Source organism: Camelus bactrianus, chromosome 12, assembly GCF_048773025.1.
Source record: "Camelus bactrianus isolate YW-2024 breed Bactrian camel chromosome 12, ASM4877302v1, whole genome shotgun sequence".
Lineage (NCBI taxonomy): Eukaryota > Metazoa > Chordata > Mammalia > Artiodactyla > Camelidae > Camelus > Camelus bactrianus.
In genome coordinates, this window is record NC_133550.1 from 13,801,825 (window position 1) to 13,823,377 (window position 21,553).

The 21,553-nt window shown below is 44.6% G+C and overlaps 1 protein-coding gene across 2 annotated transcripts in view; it reads left to right on the forward strand.

Moving 5' to 3' along the window:
* ATP5MC2 (ATP synthase membrane subunit c locus 2) overlaps nucleotides 1–21,311 on the forward strand; it is a 284,046-nt gene extending 262,735 nt beyond the window's left edge. Inside the window, exons 1-5 of one of the 2 annotated variants that reach the window (XM_010964479.3) lie at nucleotides 15,126–15,209; nucleotides 17,557–17,626; nucleotides 18,842–18,919; nucleotides 19,409–19,605; nucleotides 21,050–21,311. In XM_010964479.3, the coding sequence (XP_010962781.2) occupies nucleotides 17,588–17,626; nucleotides 18,842–18,919; nucleotides 19,409–19,605; nucleotides 21,050–21,164 (429 nt within the window). In that variant the 5' untranslated portion in view covers nucleotides 15,126–15,209; nucleotides 17,557–17,587 and the 3' untranslated portion in view covers nucleotides 21,165–21,311. Of the gene's footprint in view, nucleotides 1–15,125; nucleotides 15,210–17,552; nucleotides 17,627–18,841; nucleotides 18,920–19,408; nucleotides 19,606–21,049 lie in introns of those variants that run through there. The other variant, XM_074374736.1, reaches the window with a different exon arrangement.
* Nucleotides 21,312–21,553: the final 242 nt, after the last annotated feature.

Here is a 21,553-nt window from a genome sequence, read left to right on the forward strand (position 1 = left end):
GAAAGCTGAGGCACGTCATCTGCGTTCAGCCTCTCACCCCATGATCTGCGTCCCAGAGAGGGTGAGGATTTGGCGTGAAGGGCAGAGCGGCTGGGGGATCTCTGGCCCCCGCCTCCCCCCACCCCCAACCCCAACTCAGGCTGCAGTCTCTCCTCGTTGTAGCAGAGCGAGAGCAAAGGGACGGGCAGTAAAGATGAGTGATGGCGCGGAGACAAGCAGAAATACACCATCATGAAAATGCTAATGACTCCTTGCTCTCTTTCTTTATGGTTGGAGTAATACAGACTTCAATCATAAAAACAATCTCCCAACATTTTAATGGGCTCCATCATGCCCGCACTTGTCGGTATATTTGAAGAATAAATCACCCTCCCCGCTCGGAATGAATTCGCTGTCAAACTCGGCTCCCTCAGAGAAAATGGATGGGGAACGAGGATGGAAGGTTTTTTTGTGTAGGGGGGGAGGTTCTCTCCTCTTCTAACTCCCTCCTAAACTGGGCTTTAGAGCGTTGTGCTAGGCGTCTAGATCCTGAGTGGGAGGAGGGTGGAGGGGTTAGCAATCAGGAATTTGGTGGAGCTGACCCCGAAGGGAGGATTTGAGGCAACAGGGGGCCGGGGCTGAAGGGCTACACAAGGAAAGTAGCCGCCCCTTGAATGGACGTGGAGGAGAGAAAGGATCAGGAACTGTCGTGGCATGGACGAAAGGGGCAAAATCTTGACATTGAACCGAGAGAAAGTAATGAAGATGCGAAAAGCATACAAATCCGCCTTATTTTTTGCGTTATTTGGTCGGATTTCTTTCTGACTAGGCCTCAGTCAGAGCCGCCGAGGGAAAAGTCTGGGATATCTCTTTGGGGGAAGAGAAGGCAGAGAGGGCAAGAAACAAGTCCAGGAGTTCCCGCTCTGAGCCTGCAGGTTTCGGCGCAATAAGCTACAGGTCCACAGCGCAAGGAAGGGGCTGAGACTCCCTTGTAATTCTTATTTCCATACAGGTGGCCGCCAGCCAATGAAAACTTGGGATGCGCATACTGCAAACAGCCAATCCCAGTTAAGGATGAGCCGAGCTGCCAGGCCTAATTGCATCTTGATTGGTTGTGATGTTGCTAGGCAGAAATGGGGTCCTGGAGATTGATGCTGGCAAGACCGAAGAGACAGGTGGATATGAAAATATCTGGAAACCTAGACTCCTGGATTGACATTTTTCTTCCTGAGCTCCTTCATTCTTAAAGGATTAATGGGGTCAGGAGAATGACTCTCCCTTTTCTCCTCCACATGGGACAGGGCCAAATAGTTATCATATCTTTTCCCAAAAACGCCTTCAGAGAAATCTGGCTACTTCGAAGATCTTCTATTTAAAAAAAAAAAAAAAAAAAAAAAATCCCCAGGAGGTTTTCCAGCCTCAAGCTCGATCTTCCAACTAAGGAAGTCCTTTCTGAGGCCTATCTTCAAGCCTCCTGGCTGTAGTTTAAGACCAATTTTCTCTAATAATCCCAGGAAACGGAGAAATCTTGCCCCACGTTCTTTCATACCGCAAGGCTCAAAGAGCAAGAGATTTCCCTACCTCCTGGCCACTCCACCACCACCCAAGGGTGTCCCGCAGACCCTGCGAGGGGTCAAGGCCGCCGTAATCTTCCCTCAGAGGGCTATACAGTGGCATTCTCAAACCCGCAGCTTCAGTGCCTTCGTTTGCACTCATTTGCATAACCCCCTTCAACCGCCCTCCCCAAGCCTCCTCTACCAAGCCTCCTCTACCAAGCCTCGGCCCTTCTCCCCGCCACCCCACATCTGCAGTTCCTCTCTCGGTGCCTGACTCGCTCCCCCTCACCTTACACCTCTCACCAGCCCGCTTGCCCCCATCCCCGCCTGCATCCTCCCCTGCTGGAGACTGGGCGCCGGAGCCTCCCGCGGCTCCTGAGTCACAGCCTCCTAGGAGGCAGGAGGGGGGCGGTGGGGGAAGAGGCGGGGGCTGCTGCCGGGAGCTGCGAACCCGCTGGTCTGAACTAGACCGTCCGCGAACAATATGCCACCATTTAAATCTGAACGCGCGCCAGCCGCCGATTGTGATGTTAATTCGGGGATGATTTAGGGGGGCGGGACGGAGGGGGGGCTGGCCGCCTCTCTGTCAAAGTGCTGTCCGGGGGCTTAATACTTGTAATTGAAGCTGATGAGGACTCCGTCTCTGTTTCCACTGATAAAAAAAAAAAAAAAAAAAAAAAGGCAGGGAGGGAAAAAGAGCAACTAAATTACGGGGCCGGGAGAAAAACATGATTAATCAAAGGTTTGAACTGTCGCCGCGTTCGAGGCCCAGTAAATCTCGCCCGGCCGGGGCCTGTGAAGGCCGAAGGATAAATCTGAGCCTCCCGGTGTTTGCCGCCCCTTTCTGTTTGCCTCTCGGTTAGCACGTCAATTAATTCGATAATTGGATTTGAAAAGATGTCAGGAAATTATCAAGGGGCAGCTGAGTGGGAGGAGTGAATGTGGAGGAAGGGGTCCGAGGATGGCAAAGGAGGAGGCCGGATCAGCGGGGTCAGGTGGTGGAGGGACCCGGAGAGACGATCCTGCCCTGGGAGCACCTCACCCAGCTCTCAAGGAGGAGACCAGGGAAAGGCGGCCGGGGAGTGTGTTACCCTCAGCTATGGTTCCCAGCCCACCACTCCACACACCTCTCCCTCCAAGCAGCTTTCCCAAATGTTCTCAGTTCTGCCCTCGTGCAGAAATGTTCTCACTCCTTTCCCAGCTCTGTTCTCCATTTCAAGCTAATGGATGTCCCTGCGTGAATTCGTTTGTAATTGTTTGTTATACTGGTTTGTTTAACAAAGTTTAACTGTTCCCTGGTTCCTTCCTCTGGTTCACCCCATCTGACCCAGAGATCCCGCCCTTGTCAAAGACTGGGAGTTCCCAGAAAGGCAGGTACCAATACTTCCTTTTGAATCCCTAACCCCAGTGGTCAGAACAGGATTTTTGTCCTCACCAAACTTCCTCTCCCACATGCATACTTAGAATTCTAACCTACAATTAAAGCTACCTTCTGCTTAAGGTAAACACCTTTACAAACATCACATACACATGAAGACTGGCCCAAACTGAAGGTCACCAGGCTGCAGCCTAAAGAAGTAGATGCTTCAGAAATTCAGCCCTTAAGTAACCTCAGGTGGACTCATCGCCTAGAAGGGAAGTGGTTCTTTCTCTCTCTTTCTGTTGTTGTTGGGGTTTTGTGGTTCTTGTTGTTTTGGGGGCTTTTGGGTTTAAGTTTTGGCTTTGGGAGCAATCTTGATTTGACATTTGGGGGCATGGTAAAGTTACTAGAGAAATGAAGTCAGCCTGTCACTTGGCATGTGTGTGTGTGCATGTGTGTGTGTTTGTGTGTGACAGAGAGACAAACAGACAGAGACAGAGAGAGAGACAGAGACAGAGACACAGAGAGAAGGAGGTAGGGTGGGGGGAGAGATTGATTCCTCTTTAGCAGGTTTTTCTCCCTGGTCTGTAGAATTTTATACAGGGATGGAGAAAGTTGAAAAAAATGCATACAGGAGAACCATGCAAATGATTCTGGAAAATGACAAGATTAAATTGAAGGCTGGGGTAGGTGGTGAGGGCAGGGACATAAAGGCCAGTCCTGCCAGGGCACCTGGTATTAAAGAAGCCCCAGGAAAGTACACTAGTAGGCACCCCAGCCAGAGGTTGCCCTGGTGAGAGCAGAACACACAGCTACTCTTGATACACAGACAAGGGAGACTGAGAGAGAGCCGAATCAAATAACAATATGAGGGGTACAGCAAACCAACTTTTTATTTAAGCATACCAATTTAAAGCACTTACTGATGCCAGCCAACATACACACTTGTTCAGCTAATTTTCATCCTTTGTCTGCATACAAGGGAGGAAAAATCCAAACTATGAAGGGACAAAATGGAGGACTTGGGCAGCGTCAGTTTCTGTGTCGAAGCTCCACAGAGAAGTCAAACTTTCACATCAGCTCATGCCTGCTCTTTCGTGTGGTCTGGTCTCGGTCTCTTGCCTGTGTTGATCAAGCTCCTCCACACTCAGAAATTTATTGGACCCACCACCTGCCTTTTGATCAGTGCCTGGTTTTGGCCATCTGCTCTCTGAATGGACCCATGATAACAAGCATCCTGTATACTGGGAAATATTTTTATTTAAACTTAGGAATTGAGGGATGGAGTCACAGGAAGAAATTGGGTTCAGGGCTCCTTCTGCAGCTCTCTGTATACTCCCCATCAGCTAAGACATTCACGAAGCCATCAAGGTCTTCAGATATAACTTCGCAAAAAAGGATACTCATCTTATGAGTGACACAATTCCTCAAGCTGTCTCTAAATACTACAAGGAGATGAAAGGTGAGATTTAGGGGGTCACCACCAGATTTAAGCAACTGAGGCTGGTGGAAAGAGCACAGGGCTTGAATTCAAAAGAATAAGCTTTAAGACTAGTGCTGTCGCTCTTTAGCTATGTGATTAGAAAGGGCTGCAGAGCAGAGAGCTAAAATGACTTCTGCAGGTCACACAGCAAGCAAATGGCAGGGCTGGCTCAAGAACTCAGTTTTCTACTCTCCCAGTTCATTATGTAGACAGCACAATGTGGTATCAGACTTTCCAGATTCAAGTCCTGTCTTTTCTGCTTCCTAGCTGTGCCTCAGTTTCCTCTTCTGCAAAGTGGGGATGATAATCATACCTACTTCACAGGGTTTTTATTAGGATTTAGATAATCCTTGTAAAGACATCAGCAAAACATTCAGCACATAATATGTATTCAGTAATAGCTGTTTTTATTATGATGGATGGACACAGTTCTCATAACTCACCAATCTGAATGACACAAATTGGCAAAAGGTATTCACCAATCCCTGTAAAACGCTTTGTGATTTAATCACTAGGCCTTAAGGGAAGGAGTGAACACTGCCTTGAAAAGACAGTGAAAAGACATCTGTTTTGATGATTCTAAAGAGCACTTCTCCCCTTAAACCAGCCTTACATGTTTGAATCTGCTGGAACTAGGTTCATATAGGAAGGTCATCCATGGAGCAGCTATACGGAGGGATTGTTATTCAGTTATTTCATTTATTCATTCATTCATTTATTGAATGCCTAGTTGAAAAGCAGTATGGTTCAGCAACCCATCAAACCTATACAGAGGAACCATATGTGCTCAACACTTTTACAGGCAGTTATCAAACCATGAGTCCATTACTATCTCCACTAGTGAAGAGGAAATATAAAAATAAATATAAATATATATTTCACCTTTGTATCCTCAGTACCTGAACTCCATTTCAGGCACATGGGAACTCAACAAATGTATATTAAATGAATACACGGACACCATGGGAAATGAAAGAGAAATAGAAATGTAGTTCCTTCCCTTAATGATCTTAAACCCTCACCGGGGAGACAAAACTTGCACACATAAAAGGGTTAGAGAACAACATGAGACAGTAAATATATTAAGACTGTGAATGAGTTCTAGGTGATATAGACTAGGAAGAGCTCAGAGAAAGTGGGAAGGGCGGTGGACAAGGATGCTTACCGTGGAAGGAGTGGTCCTGAAAGAAAGAGTAGAATTTGGAATGGCTGAGGAGAGAGAGGGCAGTCCAGTTGCCGGAGTAGCGAGAGTGACAGCGTGTGGTAAGAATCTATACATGTTTATCAAAAATACAAGATCGAGGGGAGGGTATAGCTCAAGTGGTGAGTGCGTGCTCAGTGTGCACGAGGTCCTGGGTTCAATCCCTGGTGTCTCCATTAAAAAAATACTGAAATAAATAGACCTAATCACCTCCCCAACACACACACACAAAAAACTAAAACAAGAACAAGAACAACTTAATAAGAGGGTCAGTCTCCGTGTTTGAAAGACAGAATCTATCTGTGTTTGCAACAATGTGTTTCTCTGATTATGTTCCTGGTCCCCAAGAAATTATATTTGGATTTCCTATTCTTTTAGATTATTCACGTCTTCTTCCCTGATCTTAACCTGAAAACCAAGAATCAAAACAGTAACCAGCTGCTACCCTCAGCAAAACAAACAGATTGTAAAAGCGATTACGCCATTACCATTTTTCATTCATCTGCATACAAGACAATTTACTCCTCCTCTTACTCCCACAGTGCCCCAGCCTGAGCTGGGATCACCACTACCTAGATTATTACTGTTTCCTTTATAAACTCCTTTTTCCTGGACCTACTTCTTTCAGAAAAATTTACTTTAAAAAAATTCATACTTTTTCCAGTCTCCATGGTTACTTTGAGGGAAACATGGTGGTGAGTGGGAAGAAAAACAATGTAAACTGAGCGGTGGTTATTAAATACCAGGTGCTTTGAGCATAGTAGCTTATTCGCTTCTCACAATAACCTTGTAAGGTAGATATGATTATTGCCATTTTTATGAGCAAGGAAACAGGCTCAGAGAGTTTGCCTAAGTTCAAAGAAGAGTAAATAAATATCAGAATAAGGATTTTAACCCAGTCTCTATGATTTCAGAGTCCATGCCCTTAGACCTGGCAAGAGGGACCTCTACCCTGGGCACCTGTTTTAGAAAGCCTCCTCCTCTGGAGGGAGGATGACTTAAGGCCAAGAGGATGTGTCTACCCAGAGCTCATGCCTCCCTGCTCCCAGACCATGCTCCAGTTGCCAGAATGTCCTGCCAAACAGCCCCCAGCCCACTTCCAGGACCTCTTCCTGGGGTCCCATTTCCTGAACACAGGGAAGGAAATGCTGGGGGACACACCATCAGCCCTGGTGGCCTGAGTGTGGGTGGACATGCGATGTGAGGCTGCCTTGAGCACAGACTTTGGTGTGAGGCCCCTCAGGTTGTGGGACAGAACCAGGAATGGAAAGAGAACCCGAGAGTCAGACTGGGGGCTGGAAGAGTCCCAGAATTCTAAATATAAATCTTCCAGCTGATACTGATATATTTGTCAAGATAAGAGGGTAGAACATGTTTTATTTAATAGTTTGTTAGCTTTGATTTATAACTTTTACATATTTAGACATTTGGTATGTAGGCTATATTTTTTAACTTGCCTGGAGCCCCACAAATATTAGGGGTGGGCCTGCTCATCTCACTAGAACCTTCTGATTCCTTTCCAGTCAGGGAGTGGTACCACTCAGTGACGCAGGCCAGAAAACTGAGCACCATCTTCATCTTTCTCTTCTCCTTCACCCCCCAACAAGAATCAATCACTGAAGCCTTTTGGCTCTTCCTTCTAAACCTCTTGAGCACTGCTTTCTTCTCTCCATCCCAACTGTCAGCTCAGAGCTCAAGCCACAAACATCTCCCACCTGGGTTAGGAAGACAGCCTCCTATCGCAGACCATGCCCCCAGTCCTGCACCCTCTCATCCATTCTCCACACTAGACCGACAATGATCTGTCTAAAATGCAAATCTGAGCTTCTCACTTTCCTGTTTAAATGACTCCTGGCTGCTTTCTGGATAAAACCCAGATGCTTGGATCCTTCAATATCTAGCCATTAACAACCAGTCTCTGCACCCTGCCACACCCACAACTGTTTATTCTGACCACACTGAATTATCTGCCTTTTGTGGAAGAGACCATTTAATCCCCCTCTTCAAGCCTTTTACTTACTGCTCCTTCTCTATGGAACATCCTTCCATTCTCTCCCTATCCAAGTCCTTTAAGTCTCTTGTAAATGTCACCTCTTCCAGGAAGACTTCCTTGACTACCACTTTCCAGGAATGGGATAACATGTCCTTCCTATGTGTTCTCACAGCATCCAGTGCTCCCTCCTATAACACTGTCACACTGTGTTGAAGTTATTTGTCTTTTAATTCTCCGTATCCCCTGCTAGACTATCAGCTTTTCAAGGGCAAGGACTCTTATCTTATCATCCACTATTCAATTATTAAAATTTATATTGAGAGGCTATTATGTGCCAGGCACTTTTCTAAATGCTGAGGATACAGTGGTGAGGTCCCTTCACTAGAGGAGCTTATCTTCTAGTTGGGGGGGGGGGGAGCAATAAAAAATAAAAATAAAACTATGGTAAGTGCTAAAAAGAAAAACAAAGGAGGAAGATGAGATAAAGAAGGGAATGTGGTGGCTATTTAGATTGGAAGGTGAGTTCTCTCTAAGGAGGTGATATTTGAGATGAGATCTAAATGAAATGAGAGAGTGAGCATGATCTGGGAGAAGAATGATCTGGGCAGAGGAAACAGCAAAGGTCCTGAGTGGAACAAGACTGGTGCATCTGAGGATCAGTAGGAGCCTACTGTAGCTGAAACCTGGAATTTTCTTCTACAGGACCTAGTAAAACCATGAGGAGATTTTAAGTTACATGATCTGATCTACATTTTAAAAGATCACTTTAGCTACTTATTGTGTGGAGAGCAGACCGTGGCAAGACCAGACTGGAATCAGATAGACCAGCTGGGAGGCCCCTGTAGTGGTCTAGCAAGAGATGTCAGCCGTTTGGCCCCGGTGAGATCTTAGAAGTGGTAAGGGGTGAGCAAATGTGAGATATATTTGTATTCTCAGAGTCTAGCATGATGTCTGACTAGACATTCAATAAATATTTGATGAATGAATTAAGAATTAATTAATCCAACTAAATGAGGACTCTGAGCTGGAACTGAAATCATCCATCCTTTAAGCCTCTACTGAATCTCAACCCTTCTACAAACTGGAAGTCGATAGCTGCCACTGACAAAGAATCAGGACTAGGCTACATATTTGTTAATTCCTAAAAATCCATGGGGAGATGATAAATAACCCAAAAGGAAAATGGGCAAAAAGACATACATGAATAGGCATTTCACAGAAGAGGAAACATGAGTGGCCAATAAATATATGAAATGCTCAACCTCACTAGTAATAAGGTAAATATAACTAAATATAAGCTCAATAAGCAACAGAATCCTGTATAGCACAAGGAACTATATTCAATATCTTGTAATGGCCTATAATGAAAAAGAATATGAAAAGTAATATATATATGTACAACTGAATCACTATGTTGTACACCAGAAATTAACACAACATTGTAAATTGACTATACTTCAGTAAAAAATAAATAAATAAATAAATAAATAAATAAAAATAAATTCAAATTCAAACCACCATTTTACATCCAACAAATTGACAAAATACTAAATTTGGTAAGGCTAGGGTACCAACCAAAATTCTTTTTTTTATAGTCTTTTTAAAAAAAAGTTTTATTGAAGTGTGTTTGATTTATAATGTTAGTTTCAGGTATACAGCAAAGTGATTCAGTTATACATATATACATACATATATTTTTTTCTTTTCAGATTCTTTTCCACTGTGTTATTATAAGAAATTGAATATAGTTCCCTGTGCTCTACAGTAGGTCATTGTTGTTTATTTTTTAACACCTTTATTGTGGTATGGTTCCTGTACAGTAAACTATACATATCTCAGATGTACACTTCGATGAATTTTGATAGATGTATAGACCAATGAAACCACTACCACAATAAAGGTAGCTAACAGTCCCATCACTCCCCAAGAGGGGCAATTTTCAAATTCCCAACTTGTCCCCTCCTATCCCCTTCAACCCCAGTAACCATGTTTGTTGTCTGTGTCGGTGTATCTGTTTCTGTTTTGTAGATAAGTTTGTGTCCTTTTTTTAATATTCTATATATAAGCGATATCATATGGCATTTTTCTTTCTCTTTCTGGCTTACTTCACTTAGAATGACAATCCCCAGGTCCATCCTTATTGCTGCAAGTGGTATTACTTTACTCTTTTTTATGGCTGATGTAGTATTCCATTGTATATACATACCGTATCTTCTTTATCTAGTCATCTGTCGACGGATATTTGGGTTGTTTCCTATCTTGGCTTTTGTAAATAGTGCTGCTATGAACATTGGGGTAGCAACCAAAATTCTTACATATGGTGGTAGACATAAATATTGGAAAACAATTTGACATTATCCAGAAAAGTTGAAAATATTAAAGTCCTGCAACCCAGCAATTCACATATATGTACTCTGAAGAAACTCTTGCCCATGTACACCAGGAAAAATGTTCTGAGCAGCATTGTTTGTAAGCGCAAAAAGCTGGAAACAAACCTAACTTTTCATCAACAGGAGAATCAGTCAACAAACTGGTGAGCTATTCTACATCAATGAAAATGAATAAAATATAGCTACCTACATCAACTTGTGAATGAGTCTTAGAAACATAATGTTGAATAAAAACAGCAAGTAAGAATTCTACAAACAACATTATATCGCTCCTAGAACGGTTTAAAAAAAAAGGCCAAAATAAGCAATATGGTAAAAATATGAGGAAAAACCTTGAAAGGCTAAACATAAAATTCAAGGATTACTGTAGGAGAGATGCACGTGGGGCCCGTGGGTGGTATTAGTAATTTTTTTCTTTTATTTTATTGGGGGTTGTTTAATGGGTGTCCATTTTATTATTATGCTTCATAATTTATATAAAATGCCAGCCCTGGGGAGGTAAGGATTCTTGTCTTATTTTATTCACGTCTGTGTTTCCAGCACCTAGAACAGTGCCTGGCACACAGTAGGATCACAAAAAAATATCTATTGAATAAATGATAGGCATTACTGGCACTATTTTATGTGACTCAAATACTTCACACTTTTTTTAAAAAAGAAAAAAACCTACTTTAATCATGGTGCTCCCTTGATCATTCTAGCTGGAAATGACACTGCCTCCTCAACACCTATAACCCACATCACCTATTAAATCTTGCTGCATATTCTAGTTATATATGTACATATATATATACATCTTTCTTACTGATTACAAACTTATGAAGGCAAGGGATTGTGCTTTCCGTTTTTTATACTTAACAATACGTAGAACAATGCCTTGCACATAGTAGATGCTCAGTTAATATTTGTTGTTTACTTGAAGTCACAAAAGAGAAGGGCAAACCAGGGAGAACAGATCTATGCTATTTATTTTTAAAGCCAAAAGAGAATTTAATAATCATCTTGTATTTTCCTACAATGTGCAGCTGAGAAAACTGAAGTCCAGAGAGGTGATTTTTCAAAGTCACGTAATTAATTAGCAATAGTCCCAAATCTAAATTCAGATCTCTAGCTTAGTGTCCTTAGCTCTTCACAATATATCACAATGAATTTTATTTTCTGATTCGCCTGTGTGTGGTCAGAAAATAGCAGGGATCAAACCTGTTCAAATAGATACTCAATCATTGTTTCTGATAAATACATAGTACATGTACAAATTCATCTTACAAATTCAAAGGAACTCTGAAGCCAAAGCAAAAACTTGTTTGGCCATCCTTCTGTCACCACCTCTCCCACTGATCCCTCTCTTGGAAGCCTGGATGCTAATGACCCATTTCCTTTCTCCATCTACTGTTTTCTTTCTCCAGGAGTAGGGAGGTTTACTGATAGCTCACAGTCCTGCTGTCCAAGGGAACTGATTTAGCAAGAGAAAGTAGAAAATCCATCAGTCAGTGCCCACTGGCCCCAAGAGCTTGAAATTAACAATCACAAATAAATAAAGGAGCAGAAGATTCAAGAATAGTCATTACTGGCAGTGCAAAATTACCACTTCAACTTGTACAAAACTGCCTGTTTATCAGACAGAAAAAGAATCCTAGAAAGTTTATATTGGATGGCACCTTAGGGATCACCTACTTCTCCCCCTGATTTTTCCAAATGAGGACACTGGAGCTTTGAGAGGTGAAGTAACTTGTATAGCTGCTCAGCTACTCAGTAGCAGGGCTGAGACCAGATTTCCAGTCTCCTGCCTCCAAGACAGCTGTTCTTTCCATGCTGCACACTGGCAACATGTGCATCTAGCAAAATGCATCATAAAGTAGCCTTGTCTTAAACCATCAGGAATGAAAAATGAACTATTCAAACCCACCCTCTTCTCTTTGGAATTTTTTTTTCTTTGCGTTTCTCTGTGTCCCAGTCTCTCTCTCTCTTTATCACTCTTATGCTTCCCTCTGTGAACCCCTCTCTCTGGGTTTCAGACTGAACTGTGGCATGCCTGCCGGCATGATTCTCTTGATTTTTCTTCTCTAAGCTATTGTGTTTTCAGTCCAAAGGCAAACATGCATAAGCCAATCAAGACACTTTCTTGGTGACCTTTGTGGGAAAGAATTCTCAGAATTTCTATATGAGAGGTGCTGGACCTCCCTCCTAGCCTATCCAGTCAATTAAAATGAGTCTCTGGCCCCCCTGAGGGCTGTTAACCAATCCTAAGAAAGGAAAAATCAATCTCATTTCTTCGTCACCACTGTGCAGGGAGGCTGCTACCCAGTCAAAATCTGCCACTAACAGTCATTAGGAAAACTGGCCAATCAGGCCAACCTTGTTACATGGTCTGGTAGGAAAAGAAAGGGATTGATTGGAAAGGATAGTTCTGGCTCCACACCCTTTCCTTCCTGGACCCCAGTTTTCACTCGGTGAAGTGAAGGAAGAACCCTTTCCCAAGCCCTTGGTTAAGAAGATCCCTAGACCCTTAGCTAATGTTCTCTCTCTCGCTCTTTCTCTTTTTTTTTTTTTTTTTTTTTTTTTGCTAATGTTCTCTTGGATCATATTTTGTTGGCTTCAAATTCACCCTTCTGCACATAACCGCCAGCCACTTTCTGTAGTCTCACTATTCCCATATCAATTTAATATCTGGTTTCAGACCTGGTGGCAAAGCCCCCAGGATTCTCAGCCCTCCCCACAGATCTCCACCCACTAATCTGTCAAATAATTTCTTTTGCGTGATTTACGTAGGTGAAAAAGTTCAGTAAGTGACACTTGAGTCTCTTTCAGGAGATATCACTGCATGGAGCTTGCAATAAAGTCGCCAGAGAGCAGAGCAGAATTGAGCTGCAATGCTCCCAACACTATTACTACTAATAACAAAAACAACGATTATAATTATTACTATTACTAGCATTTATTGAACACTTACTGAGTTCCAAGCACCTTGCTAAAAGCTCCACGTGTCCCAATATTTGCTGCGGGGTAAGCACTAATATTATTCCCAATTTACATAAAAGAAAATCGATACAGAGGGGTTAAATAGCTTGCCCAAGGTCACACAGAGATTAGGGACCCAGGTGTGTGAATCCAGAGCCCACCACTGAGTGGGGGTCAGGGAGGATTAAACATTGCAGACTGTGACAACTTTTGCAAGGAACCAGCTTTAGCTTACTCGCGGGCCCCTTCTCCAGTTCTCCTTTGGGATTGTTAGCGATATCTGAGAGGGGTCTAAATTGTCTCAAAGAACAGCTGCAACAAGCGGTTGGTGGTGGCGGCTCCTAAGAACCGTGGACTTTCTGCCTCGGAGGATGTGAAGCCGAGAGCGAAAAGGAATTCATTGCGGGCGGGGTGCGGGTGTCTGGGGACTTCAGGGCATACCCTTGCTAGCCTGTCTTCCCTTTCTCCTCACAGAATCTTATACGGTGCCTGGCACCGCTTGGTACTTGGTAAAATACCTGTTGATTAATTCCAAGGATCCTAGCCCCATTCCTCAGCTACCCCCTACCCCTACTCCAAATCAACAACTGGAACTGGAGGGAGATGTGGGCATTTCAGGGGAACCAGTAAGAATCCTCATCGAACTGGAATCGTGGATTTAGGAAAGGCGGGAAGTCTCTCACCCTTCTCTCCTCGCCCGCTCCTCCGATTTCTCCCCATTCCTTCCCCTCCCTTTCAGGAGCTCAGGGCCATAAAAATGCAGATGGAGGATCGGTGTGAAATAACGGGCCCATATAAATCCCTCTGCCGCCCGCCTGCAAGATGGATTGGCCGCATTGAAATTCCTCCGCGAGGATAATTAAACTCTGGGCCTCATCCGGGCAAAATTACATTCCTGTAATGGCGTCGCTCGGGGTCCCGGGAAATTGCTCCGTGGGCTTTCAGCGGCGGTTTTTATCGCCGGCCGGGGTGTGCCTGGCTGCGGCTCGCCTCTCCTACGGGACCGTAAAGCTGCTGCCGTGATTTATCCTCCCCTTCTCCCAAATCCGATTAAATGGAGGAGCTCGGGGCCGGGGCGCCGCGGGGCCCGGGAGCCGGGAGGGGGCGGCGGGAAGGACGGGGCCAAGGAGGGGAGGACAAACGGCCCCTCAGAGGGTGGCGGATTTGGCTTTATTTACAGCCGCGGCTTTCTTTTTATTTTTTATTTTTTATGGGGGTTTGGTGAGCTTTCCCCGTCTTTCTCGTGCTGCGTCTTTCTCGTGCACAGTGCCTGGACGGCTGGGGTTCTGACTGAGGGGAAGTGGGTAGGCCTAGCTGACCTCCTTCCAAAGGGACCGGTCAGACCCTCTCTGGGAGACAAAGAGGCCTAGAAGAAGTGGTGAGGGCCGGGAAGCCCCCTATTTCCTTACATCTTCGAGGAAAGGGCACGAAGAAGCCGAAGGGCTCCCATGAGAGCACCTCCTGGGGGAATTGCTTATCTCAACTCGCAAGGATGAAGCCTGCGCGGAGGCACAGGCACTAGGGTGACCTCGCAACCTCACTGTAGGTCACTGATGCCCGTTATTTCTTGACTGTCTCAGGACTCAGGAAAGAAGGCTTAGGGTCAGGGCTCTTGAGTCCTAATATATTTAGCCCCATCTCCTGGTTCGCTGATGCTGCTTTCCTCATAGCTGATCACTGGAATAAGAAGGGGAGAGGGATATAAAAGCGAAGCCACTAGAGGCAGCTGGAGCATTTTGCTGACTATTCGCCCATTGAACAAGTTTCCCATCCATAAAGCCAGAATTCCGGGGTGACAGAAGCCAGGAATTCGGTGACTTCATTTTCCTCCTGAAATATTTTGTACACTGAACCGCAATCTCGATTGTATGATATTTAAACCGAAATTCTGGGTAGTTTTTTTGTTGTTGTTGCTTTGGGTTTTTTGTTTGTTTTTGCAGTGTGACTGCGCGTGCTTGGAAAAGGTGAAGCAAGTCCAAGATCCCAAACCATGTGCAGAGCAAATTGCAGGCCACGTTACGGATCGTTTTACACCGCGGAGCTGCCCTCATTTCTGCACAGTATCGGCTCCGCCTGCAGTTTCTCGTCTCAAACGCCAGGTGGAGTGACTGGCCGGATGCCGCCACAAAGCTGGCAGGCGGCGCTGTGGCGCCTGGGCCGACTCTCAACTTTGCAACCACTCTATCCTTGAAGGAGCGACTCATTGATTCGGGCTGCGCATGCGCCGACCTTTCCTCTCGCTATTCCCGCCCCGTCCCCTCCCCTCTGTCTTCGGTGCTCTGGGAACAGGTAAGGCCTTGGGCCCTCGCGCCCGCGCTGTGCCGCGCAGGCGCGCAGGGCTCCCCACCTCGCGCGGATGCTCTGAGGCCCTTACCTTGCATGCTCCCACCCTGGTCCTCACGCCCTCCCTTGCCCCCGGTATCCCCGTGCCTTAGGGCTGCCCCTTCCGTGTGCCGGTGACCTCCAACTGCGCGGGCCTGGCGCCATCTTGGATGTCTCGTGGGTTGGGGGAGGGCGCCTTGGAGCTGGCGAAAGTCGTATCCCAGAGTGCTCATTTCACCTGTCCCGGCTCACTCCTTACGAATGCTCTTTTCTCACTCTTTTACCCTTTCAGAGCTGTCACAACCCCCAGACTCCCCTCCTATCTCTGCTCTCCTTATCCTGACTCGTGCTTATCCTGAAACTCCATACTTTTGGTCCCAGGACTTAAGGTGCCGAGCAATGGAGATAGTAGATCGTCTAAAGGCACCAACTTCCCTAGTCAGCACCCCTCAATGTAAAAAGTAAACCGTGAATGCAGTAGAAGTCAACGTAACAGCTGAAACACAACTCTCCCTGCACGCTGTGGTGTGGGAGAGGTATGGCAGGAAGGAGACCGCTTTCTTGAGAAACACTGGTTGTCTCCTAATGCCGTTCTCTTCCTTCCACTGCAGTGAAGTTGGGAAAAACAAATCGTGGGCTAGTAGGTATTCCGTTAGAGGCAGCAAGCCCAACAGGGTAGGGTGGGGCCAGCATGGACAGTAATCACCTGCCAGGTTTCCTATCAAGGGTTTACTAAGAGTGCCAAGACTCTGTCCTCAAGAGAAGAAAGTTAAGGAGGAAAATGGTTAAGTCAGGAGCCCTTTAGCTCCCTGGCTGATCTACACTGAGGAGCAAACCCATGATGATTTAGGGCCTTTGAATCTGGATAGTGCCCTCGCTCAACAAGTGCAGACTTGGCCAAGGTTAGGTGGCCAGTGGAGATATCTCCACTTCATGCAGGCTTCTTTCAGCATCACATCAAGCTCTTACCATATGTTGTTTCACGTAAACCTCTAAGAACTCCATTTTGCAAATAATGGTTTTGAGGTTTTGTTGCTGGGAGGGTGGGGAACAGTCTTCTCTTTTTTAAAGCTTTAAAGAAATTTTGGATTTTTGACCCAAGAAAACCTGAATGGTCTGGCAGCACAATTGGGTTAGAGTTACATATGGGCAGAGATCAAGAGTTCTAGACAGGACGAGTTAAAGGCATCCATTAGTCTAAAAGTAACTAAAGATCCTGGATTCAGAAGTGTAATCCTGGAAAGTGTTAGTCCAACTCATTTAAGGTGTCCTTTAACAGGACTGAGTAATCAGGATTTCAACCTGTAGCATATTAGAAAGCATTAAGAGTGAGAAGAGTTCACCTCCTGGCTATACCACTACCATGGTTTCAAGACTGGTTTTGACACCATGCTCTTGGTGTACCTAAGAATCATTTGGGAAATTTGATTGAAGTACAGGGTACTTGGGCCTTATTCCCAAAGATCTTAACCAGGAAAGTCTAAGGTGGGACCCCAAAATATGCATTTTTAATACACCATCCCTTCACTCAGATAACTAGTTCAGGTGGGCCTCTTACTTGGAAAAACCCCACTGTAGGTCTTTAACTCACCCACTCTTCTCTCAGATATATTCAGTTCTACCAACTTAGGCACCTGCAGAGTGTCAGCATTGTTTTAGATCTTAGGGATACAAAATTCAGTACCCCTTAGTGTGGTAGTGGAAATGAACACTTTAACAGTCATTGCTAATTAGAGTCATGGCAGAGTTCCTCATTAATCTGCCTCATCTGATAAATTAATGTAGGAAATTGAAATGCTTTAAGCAATCATATACTTCCAGGTGATTCAGTAAAAGGACTGTTGGAGATCCTTTCAGTGCCTCAGCTTTCAATAAGTATCTTCCAGGAGTCTTTAAAGGGCAACTGTTAGGCCCAGGCAATGAAGTCTTGAGAAGGGTTTTTCTTTTTTCTTTTCTTTTCTTTTTTTTTTTTTTTTTTTTTTTTGAGTAAGAAGCTGAGGAAAACTTAGGCAAAAGATAGTAGGAAAATTTGTCTGACAACTCCAACTCATGAAGCTGTGGAAAGGGATGCCAGGTCTTAAAGCTGGGTCCAAGTGGCTTCTTATTCAGAACAGGGGACATCAATTATAAGGAAATCTTGGAAGCTGTGTGGAGGAAATCTTGACCTCAGGGTTCTAATTCCATCTCTGCTAAGACTTGAGGTCAGTCACTGCTGTCTGGGTCATTTGAGTTTTCCAAAGCACCTTTTTTTGCTAATAAGGATGTCCCTTGGTGAGCAAGGACAATATTTACAGTGTTGCTTCTGTAATTACAGCTCTTCTGCCACAGCCCCTCATCCCCTGAAAATGTACGCTTGCGCCAAGTTCGTCTCTACCCCCTCCTTGGTGAGTACATGCCTTTTCTGGGAAGGTTCTAAAGGAGAAGTGTCTTGTCTCTTCCTTCTCAGACCTTGTTCTTCACAGCTGGGTCTTTGCTGTGCTAGCCTAACAGGAGAGAATGAATGCTTCTCAGGTATCCCCCACCTTGTATCACATGAAGGCCAGTTTATTCTTTTCATCCTACCATATTAGAAGAGTATAAATGAGAATCTAGACCAAGATCAGCCTATTCCTATCCTGAAACTCTGTGTTGCCGTAAACTGGAACCCTGCCAAAAATGGTAAACATGAGTTAAATTGCCTGACTTGAACTGAATATGCACTCTGTACAGGATCTCATCCTGAGTGTCAGAGAGCCATAGCTAGGAGTTCCCTCTGGAAGCTTAAATTTGGGTGGGAAGCTAAAATACATGTAAATACACATTGGAAAAATATTTGAGTCAGAAGCAACAGCATGGAAGAAATTACAAATTATTAGATGATAGAGGCAGTTGGTTCATTCACTCATAAGTGACAAGTAGTGATGCTATTAGTAGATATTTACTGAGCACTTACGCCTGGCACTGAGTTTACCAGTTTGTATACATAATCTTATTTACTCCTCAAATCAATCCTGAAATATATTATTCCCATTTGATAGAAGATAAAACAGGCTTAGAAAGATTTAAGTAACTTGTCCTAAGATCACACAGCTGAAATAGAGCTAAGATTTGAATCTAGATTTATCTGAGTAAAGTCCTGGCTATTAACAACCATGTTGTCTACGTCGAACACTCTGGCTTGGAGTTAGAAAAGGCTACCAGGAGGGGGTGAATTTTGAGCATGGGTTTTTGTGCCTATTTTCCAGAAGGATGTGTTCAGTGAAAGATGCTCCGGTCATTGGCTTCCTTCTGATGGGCCGGCCATTACCTTTATATATAGGTCTTTTATTGAGAGAAGTAAATGTTTCTGAGGCCAAGATTTCTTCCCATTCTCAAGGCCTGTAAAAGGGTACTGCAAGGGTGGGTAATTCTTCCAAAAAGAAGTAGACTTCCCTTAAAGCAATAGAGAAGCCTAGGAAACAAGAGAAATGGTGCTGTTCCTGAATGCAGAATTTGCTTAAAAGTAAAAGAATGATTCCACATTCTCTTTTGAGAATGGAGCATGAGTGACAATTTGGGGTGGTCCTAAAACTTCTCCACAGCCTGCCTTCACCTTCTTGGCCTTGTATTATTCTCTCTAGATCAGGAGAACCTCTCCACTATTGAGCCGATCACTGTCTGCAGTGGTGCTGAAGCAACCGGAGACACTAACAGATGAGGTACTTTATAGGTGGAATCTGGCTGTCATCAGAGGGTGAGGAATGGGCTGGGTTACCTGGCAGAACCAGTAGGGGGAGTGCTGAGGACTCCATATATGATACTGTATATGCCCTAATGTTTCAGCTTTGCCACTGACAGCATATGCCCACGTGTGCTGCTGATAACTGCCATTACCTGACCTAGTTTACTGGCTTCAGTTGGGAGCATTTAGTCCCAGGAAGATGATCACCTCAAGGCATTGAGAACAGGCTAGAGTTTCAGTCCTAAGTTTCTAGACCATACTTGAATCTTGAAGGTACTTGACATCCAGCTCTTGCATTAAAAAATTCTTTATGGCATTTTAGGGAGTTTTCTGGAGAGATGAAAGATTTTCTGTTTGGGGAAGAATCACTGGATTTGATAACATAAAGGGCTTAAATGGTACAAAAGTTTCCAAAGCAAAAAAGGGGTTTCCTAAAAACTACTTTCTACCTGCTTCTTCTTCACAGAGCCATAGCAGCTTCGCAGCCGCGCGTCCTCTGACCACTTCACTTATTCCTAGCCGCGGCTTCCAAACCAGTGCAGTTTCAAGGGACATCGACACAGCGGCCAAGTTCATTGGAGCTGGAGCTGCTACAGTTGGGGTGGCTGGCTCTGGGGCTGGAATTGGGACTGTATTTGGGAGCCTCATCATTGGTTACGCCAGGTAAGATGGACCCTCTGTTGGCTGTCTGAGATGCTTCCAAAGCTTTGGGCAGAGAGATTTGGGGAGCTAGGTCCTGCACTATCCTATACAGTAGCCCCTAGCCCTGTGTGGCTATTTGAATGTAAATTTTCATTATACAATTTAAGTTTGTGTACTTTTAATGTAGCTCAGTAGCCACGTGTGACTAGTGGCTACCATTTTGGAAAGTTCTGTTGAACAGCTTTGGTTTATAGTAGGAATTAGCAGACTAAGGCAGGAGGTCCATGTCTGGGCCCCAGCCTGGATTTGTACAGCTGAGCTAAAAATAGGTTTTACATTTTTAAAGGGCCATGGAAAAAAGGTAACAGAGACCATATGTGACCCACAAACCCTAAAATATTTGCTGTCTGGCACTTTACAGAAAAAGTATGCTACCCTTGACCCAGAGCCTCAGTCAGCAGAGTGGCTTCACTGCCTTTTTCCCCAGCCCCAGGAATTCCCTCCGTCACTCCTGAGAAAACTGCCTCTGCACGCAGCCCCTTGGCTCCCTGCCACTTGGGACTGTTTGGTCCCCACCAACTCTGGGCAGCTCACTGTTAGAACTCAATTAATCCTCTTGAGACTTGCAAGTTCTCTTAATGTCCTTGGGGAAGTAAGTTTTATGTTTTTAGGATTTGTATGAAACAAGAAGCCTGACTGCTGCTGTGTGCACAATTCTGTTAAAAGCTGGTGTTGCTTTATCTTATCCATCAAGGCTTCCAGAGGTGACAGAGTAAGGGAAATAGAAATTATATAGTGACTTTCAAAGTTGGGGATCCTTTTTCCCATCTTGATTCATCTCTAAACCCCACAGACCATTTGTAGCCCGAAATTTTTTTATTATTTTGAAATGAGGGAAGGCGTTTGTCCCTTTGACACCCTTGTCCCTTGGAACGGTATTTTTCTGATTGTGTCATGTAAAGCTCTAAGGTTCTGAGGGTGCACCCCAGGGACTGTCTTAGAGAATGAAGGGGAGACCACTCAAACAAGACTTTAAAATCCCCCACTTTTTTTACCATTACACTTGGGTTTTATGTTTTGTATTTGGGGGTTCTGCTGCTTAAAGTTTGAAAACACTGCTCTGGTAGGCTCTGCCACCCCTGATACCTCTTCCACCCTGGCTGAGCCCTAGATAGTTGAGTGTTCAGGTCTAGGGATCTTAAATTATGATGAAGATGTGAGTGATCTAGTAGAGGAGGTAATGTTAGTACCTGGGCTATATGGTAGAATTTTGGATTGTCCACTCCCCTCATTTGTAGAGCCCTTGATGTATCAGGGCAAGAATTTGGATATGATGGTGTCACCCTGAGAGACTCATTACATAAGATGTTAGCTCAAGATGGATTCTCCCTGAGCCCACCTTTGATGTTTGTCCTTTTCTTTGTGTGGACCAGAAATTGAGTCTTTTCTCCTCCCCTTCTCCCAGGAACCCTTCTCTGAAGCAACAGCTCTTCTCCTACGCCATTCTGGGCTTTGCCCTCTCGGAGGCCATGGGGCTCTTTTGCCTGATGGTGGCCTTTCTCATCCTCTTCGCCATGTGAAGGAGCCATGTCCACCTCCCATAGTTCTTTCTCCTGTGTCTTGTCTGCCCTGTTTGTTCCTTGTCCTGTACCTCCCCAGGCAGCCTGGGGAAAGTGGTTGGCTCAGGGTTTGACAGAGGGAAGATAATAAATGCTGTATTACTAAGATGTTTCTTGAGTCTCTTGTGTATATTTCTTTTCCACAATTGGCTGAATGCCTTGATGAAAGTGTACTACTGCCTGGAGGTTAGTGATGGTTCTAAACTCAACCTGGGTCTGTGTTCACTCTTCATTCTCTAGGTCAGAAAAGCTTTTTTCAGGATAGTGTGCCTTTTTAATAATTTTCACCTGGGATGGCCTGTTACCTGGGAGGATTGGGTCAGTAGCAAGTTACAGTGCTGGCTTAAAGT